The 15,967-nt window shown below is 36.6% G+C and overlaps 1 protein-coding gene across 7 annotated transcripts in view; it reads left to right on the top strand.

Moving 5' to 3' along the window:
• APC (APC regulator of WNT signaling pathway) overlaps window positions 1-15,967 on the top strand; it is a 63,583-nt gene that overhangs the window by 31,775 nt on the left and 15,841 nt on the right. For 4 of the 7 annotated variants that reach the window (XM_062512682.1, XM_062512681.1, XM_062512678.1 and 1 more), the window contains exons 6-8: window positions 4,620-4,703; window positions 11,204-11,308; window positions 14,935-15,033. In XM_062512682.1, coding sequence (XP_062368666.1) covers window positions 4,620-4,703; window positions 11,204-11,308; window positions 14,935-15,033 — 288 coding nt within the window. The remainder of the gene's footprint in view (window positions 1-4,619; window positions 4,704-11,203; window positions 11,309-14,934; window positions 15,034-15,967) is intronic. The other 3 variants (XM_062512683.1, XM_062512680.1, XM_062512679.1) reach the window with 1 other exon arrangement.

Genomic DNA, 15,967 nt, shown 5'->3' with positions numbered 1-15,967 from the left:
TTTATTTCTAGATGTGTTAAATGACCACTTTAGTAAGATTTGTGGGTTTTATGGTGAATACAGCAGTAATCTGTATTTTCAATACAAAGTGTTTTTATAGGCTGTATCTCCCTCATTAGGTTGACTCAACACAAAATATTGCTACATGAGAAACATTTCTAATTTGGTTTGACATTCAATTTAAGACAGCTGTTCTGATTACAAGAGATAATAAGAAGAGCTGCTTTAAAGTGAGTAATCTAGCAGGACTTTTCAGAAAATTCCTACTGTTAAAAGTACTTGGCCGAAGAGTTACCCTGCAGCTGTTGGGTTATGCGTGCAGGGCTGTACAGGGATTTTTCTGTGCTGATGTTCTCAGACAGACCCAAGTTCAGTCTGCTTGGAGAGTGGCTGGCTGGCTCTGATCTGGGAGCTGCAGGGCTGTTACCGAGGTTTATCAGCAGAGGTGATGCCCTCCACAGATTCAGCTGTGCAGTTTGTGTCAGCCTGTCGCAAGTGAACGTCCTGCCCAGCAAAACTCTAGAGAAAGTTGTGCTGCTGTAAACTGGCTTAAGTCAGAGGAAGGTGAATTAAGCTAAATAGTCAGGCTAGGCTGCTGGCAGCATTCTAAATGCACTCAGGCAGGGATCAAAAGAAATTATTCAGACACACACTTCGGCTGTAGTTAGATCATTATATGGAAATAATCAAGTTGACTCTGAATTAACTTCTCCTAATTTTTGGGGCAGTTTAAATTTAGTGGGGGGAAAAATGCTGCCAAGATGATGTTGAAGCATTTTATGGGTTTCTGAATCAAATGTTTGACATGAGGTTTGTTGCAGCTGTTCCACTCTTTTTCTGTATATGTGCTATATATATCTTGTAGAAATTAGAGTGCCTACTGTGATTATATAAAGATTACTGAATACAAAGTAACTACTTCTGCATGTGCTTCTTGTGAATTTAAGTGGTAATTCCCCTTGGTAACTACTGCATGTGCTTCTTGTGAATTTAGCTGGTAATTCCCCTTGGTTCCATTCTGACAAGGAGCAGTGCCAGAATGTGTAGTAACTCACTGATGTACAGATACTTAAGAGCAATTTCTGCATTATTTCACTGTGATCTTTAAATGTGCAGAATGAAGCATTTGTATTTGGCAAGGATACTCAACTTAGTTTTATCATTTTCTTTCTGCTCAGCATTTTCTTTCCACCCGAACTGGCCTGACTGGGATACACAGTGTTATGTAAAATGTAGGCTGAAGGGAGGGAACATTTCAGCTATATAAAGGCTGGTATCTCTGAATTAAGAGTCCCAGAGATTATTCTGTGAGAGAGCTGGTAACCTGCAGTTGCCCAAGTAGTCATTGCACTTTTCTGTGGCTGCCCTTTTCTTGTGGGCCTTGAAACAATGGCTTTCTCAATTGTTTCAATTTTTTGTCTGGCATGGTTTGGCTTTGTTTCTTTCTGAAGCAACTTAAATCACAGCAAATCACTTCTGTCTTCTGTGAAGATTGTTCACAAGCACATGCCCAGCAGTTGTTCAGAAAGATGGTTAAAAAGCCTTCTGGCAATTTATTTCAGCTAGTTGAATGATTTACACTAACTTGTAAACTTGTAATTACTGTGTGAAGCTGATAATCTTACTTAGTATTGCTTACTTAAAAAAAGGAAAAGATGATTCTTAGACATTTTTTATGCTGTTCAAAGGTTGTTGCTGATGTATTTGGTAATAAGTAGAAGCAAACTTAATTTCTGTAAGATCCATTAAAAAATATTTCCATTCCAAGACTGAATTCATGTTCATGTAGAATTTATTTTTCCTTCAAGTCAGAACAAAAAGGATCTAATTTTTTGAGGTTGAGTTCCTTAAAATCTTAAATTAAATTAACCACTCGTAGAAGAATTTATCCCAAGATCTCTGAAAGTTTGCTAAAACAGCAGATCACTAAAGATACAAGAAAATTTAAATCCTGGAGTTTGACACAGATATACATTTCAGCACTACTATATTTATACAGTGGTCTTGTATGTATGCTAAGGCATTAGTGCAGTTGTCTATTATATATGTTTATTTTGGAAAAAAAACCCAACCAAACAAAAAAAGCTGACAGCATTTTAAAAACATAATATTATTCCTTATTTTTACTTTCTATATAGTGGTTATTTTTCTGTCACTGTGAGTGTAGAGAAGTTTTATTTTTGTTTTGCTAGACACCTTACTGGGGCTGTGAAAGTCAAATAATGTGTAACTTCAAATGTAAAGTTACTTTATACAACTTATTTTGTGTTGTATAAATAATAAATTTATTATTATTTGTTAATAAAAGTTACAAGCAAATATAGCAATAAATGGGAATGTAATATGAACAAATAGAAATCATAGGTAATATTTCTCAAGTAGGTTATAAAGTTAAAAACATTGCTGTTGCTTGTTCCATTGTGTATCTCAGATTTTTGCTCATTTGCCATTGGATTCTACCCCTTGTGGCAAGAAATGTATTCCTTTCTTCTGCTTCTGCAGTGTTTGGCACAAAATACGCTTCTGGTTAGTGGGAGCTCCTCAGTTTCCCCATAATAGAAAAACATTAACTAGAAGAATGATCTGATGTTTAAATCTCTGTACTAAAATTGGAAAGGGCAGATAGAATTCCTGTCCCTTTGGAGGACTCAGTCAGTAATACTTGGCAAATCATGCAGTATTTAATTGTTTTCATCTGCACAAAACTTTCTTCCTGTATTTAGGTGCACATACAATATACTCTATTTTTTATGTCATTTATTAGATACATTGCTGGTTACACATAAAGAAACTCAATTTATGGGAAATTCTGGGGAGACCTGTGTCTTTTGAGTGTTTAAAGGGGATCTGTAAGAAGGATTTTAGCAGGGAATAATGATTGGAGAAGAGGTAATGGTTTTAAATGGAGAGTTGGTTCAGATTAGGTACAAGATAGACATGTTCTGCAGTGGGAGTGGTGAAACACTGGATGAAGTTGCCAAGAGGCAGCAGTAGCCCTATCCCTGGAAACAATTAAGGTCAGACAGGGCTTTCAGCAGCCTGATCTACTTGAAGATGTTCCTGCCCTTGGTAGGGAGTTTGGAATACATGACCTTCCAAGGTCCCTTCTAACCCAGACTATTCTGTAATTTCTTTGAAATTCAAATAATTCTTAAGGACAGTGAGAGATGTATTTTGTCAGTCAGCATCATGTCACCAATGCATAGATATTCCCAGAAATATTTTATTATTTCCTAATGTTTAAAAATTTCTTGAACCAGGAGCAAAGGCTGGGATAAATTATGTTTGCCTCTGTGCTGAAGCTTTTGTGTGTTTTCCAGTAACTTGCTTTACAAAATCAAATCGAATTTATAAAGTTGCAGCTTTCTGGCTCTACTAAATGATGCTTATGGTGCTTTTCCCACAGCTGCTTCTGATGTGTGTTTCAGTAATTCATATTTTGTACATTTAACATTAATTTTCTTTTATATTTATAAATTTTTTAGATAGCATTGTGTTTCTGTTGCATGTGCATCTTTTGGCAGTAGCACCTTTTGAAAGTTCATCTTATTTCCATTTTCAGATTATAAACGTGTCAAATAAGGTTGGTAATAATGCTGATCTTTGCAGTTTTCACTAGATTGCTTTTCTAGTATAGCACTGTAAACGTTGATCGAGTAAAGGCATCAGAACTTCTTTCAACAATATGTCCATTTTACTAATCTGTCCATGGCACAAACAAATAGCGTTTAATTGGTTTGGACTTCTGCCCACATTTAGAATCAAATAATGTGAATTTATTAAATTATCAAGCTAATGCACTTACTGTTTCACAGACTAATAATGCATCCTGGGCTTCACTGTGCAGTTTGTGTGGAGTATGTATCCTGTTACATTTGGAGTCTCTTTAACATTCCCTTTTCTAACCATGTAATGGTTGCAGCAGGAAATGAGTAGCAATATGTCTGTTAAAGACTGATTCAGAGATGTCTGTAAAATCCCAGGTAAACTAAAGGAGCAGTATGTAGATTTTTCTTTTTTTTTTAATAGTTAGCCTGTTAAATTCTTTGAGATTTGTAGGAGCAGAAAATCCCAGAGGTTGGGCATAAGCAAAATTCCCAAATTAATGTAGCAGCTGAATATAATAGAAATCTGTCAGGGTGTCATACCTTCAAAGACACTGTGTAAATAAAAGTATCTCTCAGATCTCTGTAAGGCAAGAGATATTTGAAATAAGAAATTCTGATATTTGAGACAAAAGTGAAATAATTTGCTAAAGACCAGCATAAAATGTCAGTTTCAGAAACAGGAATGTTGTGCAAATTAAAGGGAACATTTTTTAATACCAAAATGTGTTGTGTGAACGACCTATTACATCCAAATGAGTATTCAGTGTTATTAAAACACCAACTGCTCACTTACGTTTTGAATGCTTGCAGTCATTCCTTCCATTATGATAAACAGTTGAATTACTGCATGTAATACCTGCTGCATGTACTACTGAAGTAGGTTTATTTTAGTCAGAAGTTTGTTTTTATGTAGTCAGCAGTATTTGTCAAGAATTCTTCATGCTGTCACTCTGTATAGTAAGTGAAAGGAGTTTTTGAACAAAATCAAACGTGAAAATCCATTCATTTCAGGCAAGGGTGGCCAGAATTCAACAAATAGAGAAGGACATTCTTCGTATACGACAGCTTCTGCAGTCACAAGCAGCTGAAGCAGAGGTTAGTGAGCAATAACTTCCCTTTTCTTATTTTGGTGTGTATGTTTTCACTAAAAAAACAAAAAATACTTGGATAAAGTGGTAGGCAGGATAATTCCCATGAGCTCTCAATGTCACAATTAATCAGGTAGTCAACATTCTTAGACTGTTACTTGCTCTTTTTCTTATGAACTGAGGATGGAATACTTGGATTAGTCCTCATACTACTGTGGCGCTACAATCAATAATTATATATAAGTTAAAAATATAGCTTGAAATTTCAGTAAAATTGTCAGTGTGCAATGTGCTTATAAAGGCTGAGTCCTGGTTTTAGAAGTAATTAAAACAAACTGTTGTACATGCCTTTCTAATTAAGAATCTCTGATGAGCATGTTCATGGTTTGCTTGTCTTTTGAAGGAGTTAAGATGTTAAAAAAGGATAAATAAAGCTTCTGTCAGACTTCATTATAGAAGCCTGGTAGATTTTTAGTGTTTAAGTACAGGATTCTATATTAGGAAATGCGGGATGTTTCCTGTAAGTTACAAAGTCCGTAGCAGTAATTGCCATTTTCAAAAGTTGCTCTCATGGAAATTCACTTAGGATGTCAACTCCCTTTCTTGTACTGGTAAATTAAATTGTGTATTTGACATGAGTATTTTATGACTCATGAAAAAAGAAAAGAAAAACTACAGAAGAAGCTCAGAGCATCATTTGGATCACTAAAGGATGTGTATTTTTCCATTTTGTAAAATATTGGTTTCATAGTTCCAGGATTTGGGGGGAAATCAGTTCTTATAGGTGATACAGACCGTAGTGTGTGGAGTTAAAGTTTCCTGGTCTGTTGACATGAGTCAGTCCACGTGTTCATAGATATTGGCAAAATCTCCCTGAGCCTTCTGTTTTTCCAGCTGAAGTGTCTCATTTCTCTCCCTCTCTATGTGTGAGAGATGCTCAGGACACTTTAAGGACTGCTATAACATGTACAGGACTTGTTTCAGTGAGTCCATTGTAAATCCAGCCTTATTGTGCTGGGCAGGCCTGAACAGGACTTTGAATGCTGAATGGAGAGTAAGGGCCACCTCCCTGGCCCTGCTGGTAATATGCCCCTCACTGCAGCACAGGACACTGTTGGACTTTTTGCCACTAAGCCTTTGAAACAATGACTCACCAGGACCTCCAGGTGCTTCCCAGCTGGACAGCTCCATCCTGTGCTGCTGCCTGGGGTTGCTCCCTCACAGATGCACTCCCTTTCGTGAACAGCCTGAGCTTCCCTTCAGCCAATTCTTCCCACCCGTCCCAGTCCCTCTGGAAGGCAGCTGAATCCTATGCTGCTGTATAAGCTTCTCCAAGTTGGGGAGGCTGCACTGTGTCCTGTTGTGCAGATGCTGGACGCTATTGGTCTCAGTATTAACTCTGGCTTGCCTCCACGTGTACCTTGTACTACTGGTGCAACACCGTGATTCCCAGCTGTTCCAGCAGTTTTCAGTCCACTTCCCTGTGCCCTCACCTCCTTGCCTGTGCCTTGAGCAGCGGTGCAGGGCTGTGCCCATTGCCCAACACAAGTTTGGTAGCTTTCCCAGCAAGACACCTCTGCTTCACCTTGTTCTTCTTTGTGTGCCTGTGCCCAAGGACATGCCTCTTAGCCATGTGCATTGCCGTTGTGTTCCCACCAGCCAGGGCTCCTGCCTTGCCAGCTCTACTCTCTGTCCCCTGTCATTTCTGGTGTAAAGTTCTCCCTGCCTGGTTGACCAGGCTCTCAACAGATGCTTTTGCCCCATATAGTCAGATACATCCTGTCCCCGGAGTGTTTGTCTTTTACCCTGGAAGGAAAAAGAAAAAAAAAAAAACAGTATTTTGAACTTGCTTGAACTCAAGGACTTGAACAGCACTGAAATGCGACTTCAGAAAAAAGGTTTTGTCTTAGTTTTTCACTCCTTTCCACCAAATTACTTGGCTGCCTCATACACTGAAGATATGATATATTGAAATTTTCATATAATGTGTCTTATCTGGGAAATACTTGGATATCTGGTTGCATGATTACGTGTTTTAGGACAGAGCTACCATGGTGCTGATGGTGGTAGAGGAGGCAATCACTAGACACACCCTAATACTTAATAGTGTGTTTTAATAATTTCCAAGTGATGACTGTCTCCTACAGAGAACAGCTAGATTTAATTCTGAAATTGTCTGGTGGTGCAGTCAGAGTGCAAATTCCATATAACTGCAAAATACAAACATATGAGATATTTTTCATATTTTTAACCTGTGCATTATACTACTGTTACTGAACAAGTATCGTTCTTTCAGAAGTCTGTGAAGCAGTGGGAAAATGCTGGAAAATTCCTTTAACCGTAGCACAGTAGTGTTTGATGCCTATATTTGTGGTTAATGCTTAGTTTTGTAGCCTACAGTGCTTAGTAAAAATGCCAGAGATTAGCACGGCCTTGTGTTTACACCCTACATTTGTGACTAATAAGTTGTGTTCCAAACCAATACTTCCTCATTTACTTACATTAGTGATTAATATGTACTAGCTGATATCTTAATTTTGAGAACAAGGATTGTATGTGACAGCAAAGAATGATAAGAGGGCCTGATCACATATTTGAGATAGTCTCAAGAAAAGATTCACCAGAAGATTCAAACTATATCTAGATAAATCCATGGAAATAATTATAATATATGCATGTATTCAGGAAATGTGATGAATATGTATTTGTTTCAGGAATATAGCCTTATCTGTTAGTCTTTTACTGAGCATGCTTCAATGGGAATTCCCCATGCATTCAGCACTGGTAATAAAGAAATGTTGGCTTTCTAACCTGGTAAAATGGGTGGAGAGTTTATTTCCTGGTTTTCAGTGCCAGTAACCAAATTGAATGTGCTCCTTGCATTATAAAGATCTGGTAACATCAACAGTAAATATCACAGCTTGTCTGCTGATGCGGTAGGCCCTATGGTGATGCTAGTCCTTGTGGAATCCAAGTGCAATATCTCTTGAAGAGTAAGCCCAAATATAATGCTGCAACATAAAATCAGCTTTTGGAAATCAGTGAGCAGAGAAAATTCTCGCACACGTTTTAATCACATTTTTAAGGTTTGGCAAATTGCTGGGTCTCGTGAATGATTCTAGAAAAATTGAAGTGATTTACCTGCAAGTGGTGGTGTCTTCATCTACTGTAGGGTTAGACCTGTCCAAAAAGAATTTTCAGCTGTTGGGTACAATATGAAATTATTTAAAAGACAAAAAGGAAATTTTTGGTAGTAGTGGTAACATACCATTGTTTTGTAATGTTTGCAACTAAAAATATGTGAAGTACTTCCATTAGGCAGTGTCACTGTAGATAAAATGTAAGGGATTTTTTTCTTCCTGAGATTATGCTCAGCAGGTGATGGACAGGAGTATTCTCAAGGATTTAACTCATGAGATTTTCTTTTGTCTTCAAATCAGCTGTAGCAAAATTATTTCTTACAGTTTCTTAGTTTCATTTGTTGCATTTTCTGTTTTCTTATATATGTCTTACTTACACATGTATGTATATTGTGTTTAATATAGAGTATATGTAAGCGTCTGCTTTGGCAACTCAGGTTGACAAAATGTTAGGTAAAGTTATTTGTCGTTGGTTTTCTTAGCAGAAATAGTCAAGGTCTACTATGCTAGCTAGAGTTTATAATTTTCTACTAATAAATAATTGAAATTGGTAATTTATAATAATAGTTCTTCAGAAACACTTAGAATGTGATGGAAGAAGCGGCTCCATGATCCTGTAATCAGCACATGCAGTGTCCCAAAATTTTACTACAAAAGCAAACAAGTGAACTCCGTCAAACTGACTTTCCTTATCTGATGCCAAAACTCAGCAATGACAGAGGCTACAAATTCAGCTTAGGCCTCCTCAAAATTTGTGCCTCAAAACAGGTAGTGCAATTTTAACATGGGGGACCTGAGTGCCGTTCTGTGGCAGCTGTGCCTTACAGAGCCTACTGGTGTTCATGTGCTTTGGTTCTTTACTGATGTGGTTGGTAGCTTCTGTATTTTCTTGCACAGGTTCTGTGTTTGGTGTTGAAAGGCACCATGAAGAGGGGACATACTTTTAGTAGTTATATTGCCTTTCTAACCATTAATCTGCACTCTGTCAGTAATGGTGTATACAAAAATATTTTCATTATCCATGTGCATGGATACACGCTGTTTTCATATATAATTAATAAATATGTTTAATCATGTATATAGACAACGCATGCTTATAGAAATAATCAGTTTTCAATTATCTGCTTTCTGCTGCCTGAGCTACTCTTAACTCCTTTGTTCTACTCTGTATGAAGAGGACAGCTCACTGCAAATGACTTCACTGGTAGGGAACTTCACAGAGAGCTTGCATATTTGATGTTCAAGTCCAGCTGACAATACGACAGTAATGGGTTGGCACATTGCAACCACCTTCTGCATTTCAAATTAGATAAACCCTGCCTGCTAGTAACTGCTAAAAACTGCCTTAAATTAATTTGGGTGTTGACTATTTTTTTGTGTATTGGCATATTGGCACCCTTCTTGAGAGTGCTTAGGGGGAATGGGAAGGCATTTCATGCATAAGTAGCATGTAGCAAACAAATATATATACTGATAGGAGCAGAGTGTTAAAGGAGAGCAGGAACTTTTCTTGTCGAGGAATGAAATATCCCCATCTGTCCTTCGGATTCAGCAGAACTATTTAATAGATACACCCCATTTTCACCACCCTGCCTCAACCCCAGGAGTGTTCTTGGAAGAGGAGAATTAGTCTCCTTAGGTGACCCAGTGGGTCAGAGCCTTGCTAATGAACCGTTCAGATTTTCACCTTCTAGACATGTTCAGTACTGCTTTCTTAGTGGGATTCAAAAAGTCATTTAGTGACTGGAAAATTGTGTATTGATTTATGCTGAAGGCTTAGATGTAGATCTTGTCAAACTCATAATTACATTTTATTAAAAATTCAATATGTTGCAAGACAGGAATCCAGCATTATACTGAATTCACCTCATGTATGGCAAGGCCTGATCTTGACTGGGTGCCCCACTCTTGTACTGGGAACCAAAGTTTCTTCTGTTACATATGAGCTTCAACAGCAGTTTCATTTCATACACAGTGACAGCATTTAAAAAGTAGTGACACTGTGTCCTAAAATACTTGGAGATTTGCTGTGTGCCTTACTCATTTTCTGTAAGTGAAGATACAATGTCAAGAAATTTGTTATGTATAGTTGTTTCCCATTTTCTAATACTACTAGTTGGTGTAATAGCCTGCATTTTTGAATATACCTTATTCCTTCAGTTAAATTACATTAACATTTTTAAGTTTATCCCTAAATCACTACAGATGCTGATTACTGGTTTCTGAAACTCTGCTCAATGTTAAATGAGACTCTTCTCTCTTAGATGAATGAAACAGTTATTTATGCCAGTGATACTGTATGAACTTAATCATTGAGAGTATCCAAAGATATTTCAGGCTGTATACATTAAAGATAGCTGTTGCTAAAAGTCAGAGATAAATATCATTAAAGCAAGATGAGGTAGACTGTGCTTTAGGCTCTGCAGCTCAAGAACATTGCAGACCCAAATAGAAACTGCATGACATATACCATACGTGGCTAAACAAATTAATTAAGATTGTATTGTCTGTAAGGTAGTAGCCTCCCAGTCTGTGAAGTGAAGCTTGACAACAAAAACTATACTTAGCACATGATCTTACTTTCAACTCCAGACTTCAGCCATTTCCAGGGGTTATTTGTGTCTTTCTGAAAATCTTAAATGTTTTAATTTTAAACACATTAAAATATGATGTTTGATACTTCACATATTTCATAACTGTTCATTTAAGTGCCTGTCAATGGCAGGAAGACCAGTATAATTTTTATGTAGATGTATGAAAATCTTTTTTCATAAGGGAACTAAAACCTGTCTGTACCACCTTGCCACAACAGTTAAATTTATTTTGACAAAATTTTAGATGGATCAGTATCAGGCTATGTGAATTTACTTTCTGTCGAAGTGGTAATTCCTGCACTACTTGTCCTTGACATTTAGAAGGATTCTTATAGTACAAATATCCTTCTGTTCAAGCAGAAATGATTCATTTTTGAACATGAAGCTTAATTGAACAGTGCTGGCCATGTAAAAGCCCACTAAAAGCAGGGATCACGTGGCTGAGAAGAGTAGACAGTTGTTTGCTCCGATTCTGTTACATTTCTGATAGGGATGTGAGCACAGCTGGTGGAAAATGGTGCTGCTGTGTGTCACAGCAGATCCTTTGTCTTGTAGGGCTGTAATCCTCAGAGGAAATGTTTCTCTTTCATCTCATTTTTTTGAAGGTGCTCAGTCTCTGCTGTTAATTTTTGAGGTTCGGGCTTATGAAATGCGAAATGCTGCTCAGTGGCTTTCTGAGGATGTAGTATTGATGTGCTCATACCCGAGAAAGCTTTCAATGGTTATTTGTACCTCATTTCTGTTTGTAATTTCATAAACCCTTGTATTAACAGAGAGCACCTCAAAGCAAGCAAGAGGCAGGTTCCCATGATACAGAGAGGCAGAATGAAGGTCAAGGAGCAGCAGAAATCAGTGTGGCGAACAGCAGTACTGGTCAGGTAAATAGAGTATTTTATTTGTTTAATATAATTAAATATTTGAGACACATGATGCTCATGTTGGTATTTAACTTGCTGTGTTTGCATGGCTACTTATTCAAAGAAAGTACGTTTTCCTTCCTGTGTTTGCATGGCTACTTATTCAAAGAAAGAACATTTTCCTTCCTTCGTCTATATCTGGGAAATTTCTTGTACTTACTGGAAGAAAGTGTTTTAATAAAGGGAAGTATAAATATTCAATAATGCAGGGAACATTTTTCTTTTGTTTAAATGATTAATGAGCCTAATGGTGTGAAAGAGATAGCAAGAAAGACTACAGAAAATGTGATGCATTATGGGTGAATTGGAATATAAGAAGTGTTAGTAAATTATGGAAAACAGTTCAAATTTTCATTTTAGAAATTACTGCTAAGATATTGGTGATTTTTAAAAAAGCAAGTAAGTAAATGACAGGTTTGTCATTAAATGTTTCATTAATACTGTATTGTCTAAAGCTTTGAAATGAAGTAACAACGAGGTAGTCTCCTAAAAGTTGGCTGAAGGGTTATTGAAATGCTTCTAAATAATCTTTCATTGCTGTTCCTCCTTTTATTACTGAAATACATTAGTGGAATATTTTGAGGTATACATTAAATTTGTTCTCTTTTAAAACCAGTATTTATCAATATTTATTACTTATATCTTTGCTTAAAAATACTTTATTTATTTAATTTATTTACCATGATTATTTCCTTCATGATTTCCAACTGTAGTTTAGACATTCCCACTAATAATTTGGGGTTTTAAAACTTCACAGTGCAGATTTAATAGCTTAATTAATATACAGGATATTTTTGTTACTCCAGGGAAGTAGAATTATTTAAATATTTCCAAAAGTGTCAGAAATAATTGTGGTTTGGCTGGAGTATTTCACTTGATTAAACATTAAGCACAGCCCATAATTTTGCTTTTGAAATTAATTTGATCACCATTTGGAATTAAATTCTATCATCTGTATCTTATTGAGGTAGTGAGTCTTAATTCTTATCACAGCTTTATTGATTGGGAAGAAAAGTTTACTCCTGCTTTGGGGCTGAAAGCGTAATGTGTTTAAATAATTGCTGCATTGTTGCTCTATCATCCATCTTCAGAGAATGAATTAGGAGTTGTTCCTGGACAATGTATTTTAAAGAGAAGGAAGGAAGAAGGGATTGTCATGTCTTGGCAGACTTACACAAATGGAAGATTAATTCAGTAGAGGCCTTAATGTTGAGGATTTATCCAGTTTTGACCTTTGCGTTACAAAAATGTATGAAATGTGGATATTCCTTTCTCCTGGTGGGGGATAGAGCCAGTGTACTGTATCTGTGTTAAAACAGCTGTCTGGGGTTATTTGCATTCAGTGCAAGTCCAGACAGAGGGGGTTTAATGGATTTGGCATAACATTTATTTCTGATAAACCAGCTTAGTATAGTTAGAGCAATCACCATTCAGTGGAGTGAAGGAAAGAAAAAGTTTTCACCAAATTACTTGGTTTTAGTTGGCTTTGTAGTCAGTGTTAATTGGATCTAGGATTTTTCACTATTCAAGTGTGTCCTTTTCAGCACCATCTTTCAGTTGTCTTTTCCACTGCAGTTGCTATTCTGCCGCTGAAGTAAAATTTTGTTTATAGCTTAGTTTTTCAAGTTCTATAAAGGAAGTCGTTGAGAATGTCCATGTTATTAAGAAAATACGTCACAGAACATAAAAAATTACTCAACTGGCATGGTAAATAGCAGGGTAAAACAATGAGTGAAAGACACTGATGTATAAAAGGCTTAAACAAGATGAAGTAGACAGGAAAATATTTTGAAGGAGGAGGTTCTACCCAGGAAAAGTCTGTGTAATATTTCCTTGTCATTTCCCACTTTCTTGCATGAATGGCTACTCACCTGACATTAGTTCCTTGGTTTTACAAGCCATGAGAAATGTAGTTATATTTCATTTGAGTATCCTGGTGTCCCTCAGGTAGCAGAACCATGTGGTGGTTCTGAAGAAATTGCTTACCTGAACTGAGGTTGATATAGTTTAGGGGAAAAGATAGGAAAATTTTGCTGTTTCTGTCTACACCATAGTGAATTTTAATAGGTAATGCCCCAGACTTACATCATTTTTACCTTCTTGGCTGAAACAATCACACTGATTTTAATAATGGACAATTCTGGTACGTACATTAAGTTGAACCTGTAATCCTCTGCATGCAATTTGAGGAAATATGAAGGGATTGCATGGTCTAAAAATCAGGGAAATCATTCCCATATTCCTAGCACTGTACTTCATTTAAGTGAATAATGGAGAAAATGTGGTGTGATTATCTTCCTAAACTTTTAGATTTTTATTTTTTTCCCTGTAGTCAACAGAGGAAATAAGGGTTTGTTTACACAGGAAGTACAGATTGAAACAAATGGTGCTAATAAAAATAATTCCAGTTACACACTTGTATCATAAAACATTTCTTCTGGAACATGTATCACATTTTCTGGATTCAAATGCGGGAGTGAAATTATTGTAATAATGTTAATGTGTTTAAATATTGCGGTATGACTAAACTCTTTTCTGTCTATACAAACACTTCATTAAGTTACTCCTACCTTGTACTTACAGTGTCTTTCAGTGTCACGTTTAGGATGTTGAACTGTATGAACTGCAAAATTCCTTTCTTTAAGGAGCACATAGAAGAAAAAGACATTCTTTCAAAGTGCCTTCCATGGAGTTTTCTTCAGTGTGTTACCTATTTTTACTGAAAAAAAAAATCATATTCATTGATCCAGATAGTTTGTAAATGTTGTGCAAATTAGGCTAGTAATTCCATTTACGGATTTTAGCGTTTTTAGAGGATCAAAGAGAAACTGTTGACTACTGCAGGAAAACAGCTATTGATATTAGAAGCGTTCTCTAAATAAATACATGTTTTAATTTCCCAAAGCAAATGGGAAGGGAGTGACAGTAAGGAAAACTTCAGATAGAAAGAAAACAACAGCAAATAAAAAAGTAAAGAATAATAGCGGATAAAAAGTGGCAGAAAAAGGAAAAATATAAATACATTAAATTAATTAAAAGAGGACAACGATGTTAATAATTGAGTCTTGCTAATACAGGTAGGATACCTATATTCTAGAAAAATTACATCCAGTACTGTCAGCATTATTGTATAATTTTCACTAAAGAAAAATACACAGCCATTTTTAGTTTGCTTCTGAAATTGAGAAATTCAGGTACAGTTACTCATTGCCCAGATCAGTGTCTTGTTGCTGGTGGGCTCTTGGATACCTATTCCAGTGCACTGCAAAATCTGTCATAAAAATGGAGGCTGTTTTTTATTATTCATTTTGTTCTAAATTCCATTTCTTCTTGGTGAAAATTGTAATTGTAAATCCATTCAGTTGAAAATACAGTTCTCTTGAGACTGAATCTTGGGAAAGGGGGTTAATAAAGCCAGATTTAACAGTGACCTTTAAGTTGTGTCAGGGCAGAGAAGACCTAACAGAGCAGTTTGGCAGTTCACTGCTGTCAGCACAACTAGCATCATCCAGTGCTGAAACTGAATTAGCCAATGTTGTTCTTTCCCTCAGACTCTGTTTTATATGAGTTGTTGTTTAAATCTGTAGGGTTCTGCTGCTCGAGTGGACCATGAGACAGCCAGTGTTATGAGCTCTAGTAGTAACTATTCTGTTCCTCGCAGACTGACAAGTCACCTGGGTACCAAGGTAACCGAAGATTACAAACCACAGGTCGCTAATGCTACATTTTTACTAATACAATAACCTCATTGTTTCTGCCAGTAGTACTAATATTATCTGAACAGTCTTGTCAACCCATAGTAATTTTTATTAAGTTAAACTTTTAGTATGCTTTTCAACTTTGAAAATACATGCAGAGAAGTACTTTCTTTCAACTTATTGATGATGAGTTATGAGTTGTTACAGTAAGGAACAAGCAGTTCCTAGAAGTTACTGGCATATCTAAAAACCTTGTGATGCTGCTTTATAATCAGTGATTAAACTTAACCTTTCTAAGAGCCCTTCTTCAAATACTTTTACAGAATCCAAATCCACAAAACAGACACAGTTCCCAAGAAATTAAACAGACAAAATTACGTAACCCTTCACAACATCTGCAAATCTAAGACTGCACTCAAAAATACATACGCAGCGTGAAAAGGGAGGGGAAGAAAATGTTGAATTCATGAGCCACTGGATCTCACACTGCCTATGGAACCAGCAGCAGTATGGATACTGTGGGTGCTGTGCTGAGCACAGTCCCCTGGGAAGCTGGACCTATTCATTTTGTATAGTGTTAATGATTTGGGGCCCTCAAATAGTGTTGTAATGTTGTTATTTCAGTCCCATGCTGTATGCACATCCTAAATGGAGATGACACCAGCTGTTTACAGTTTTCACTGCAAATTGTAGAACTCCACAAAGTTACAATAGTGTGAAAGCCCTGAAGGCAGGAACAGGAGTCAGTGTGGAAGGATATAGGCAAAGACATGGGTTGAACTGAGTGTGCTCTGGGGTAGGAAGTTAATAATCTTAATGCCCAAAAAGGGAAAATGGTAGTGATTCTAAATGGACGAGTGCATTTACAGGTACAAAAAGATATGAGTCTGTGGGCAGTTTGTGTAAACAAGAGAAACAAACA

This window comes from Cinclus cinclus, chromosome Z (genome assembly GCF_963662255.1).
Source record: "Cinclus cinclus chromosome Z, bCinCin1.1, whole genome shotgun sequence".
NCBI lineage: Eukaryota > Metazoa > Chordata > Aves > Passeriformes > Cinclidae > Cinclus > Cinclus cinclus.
Note: the sequence above shows the minus strand (reverse complement) of the source record. Positions and strands in the feature narration are given on the sequence as shown.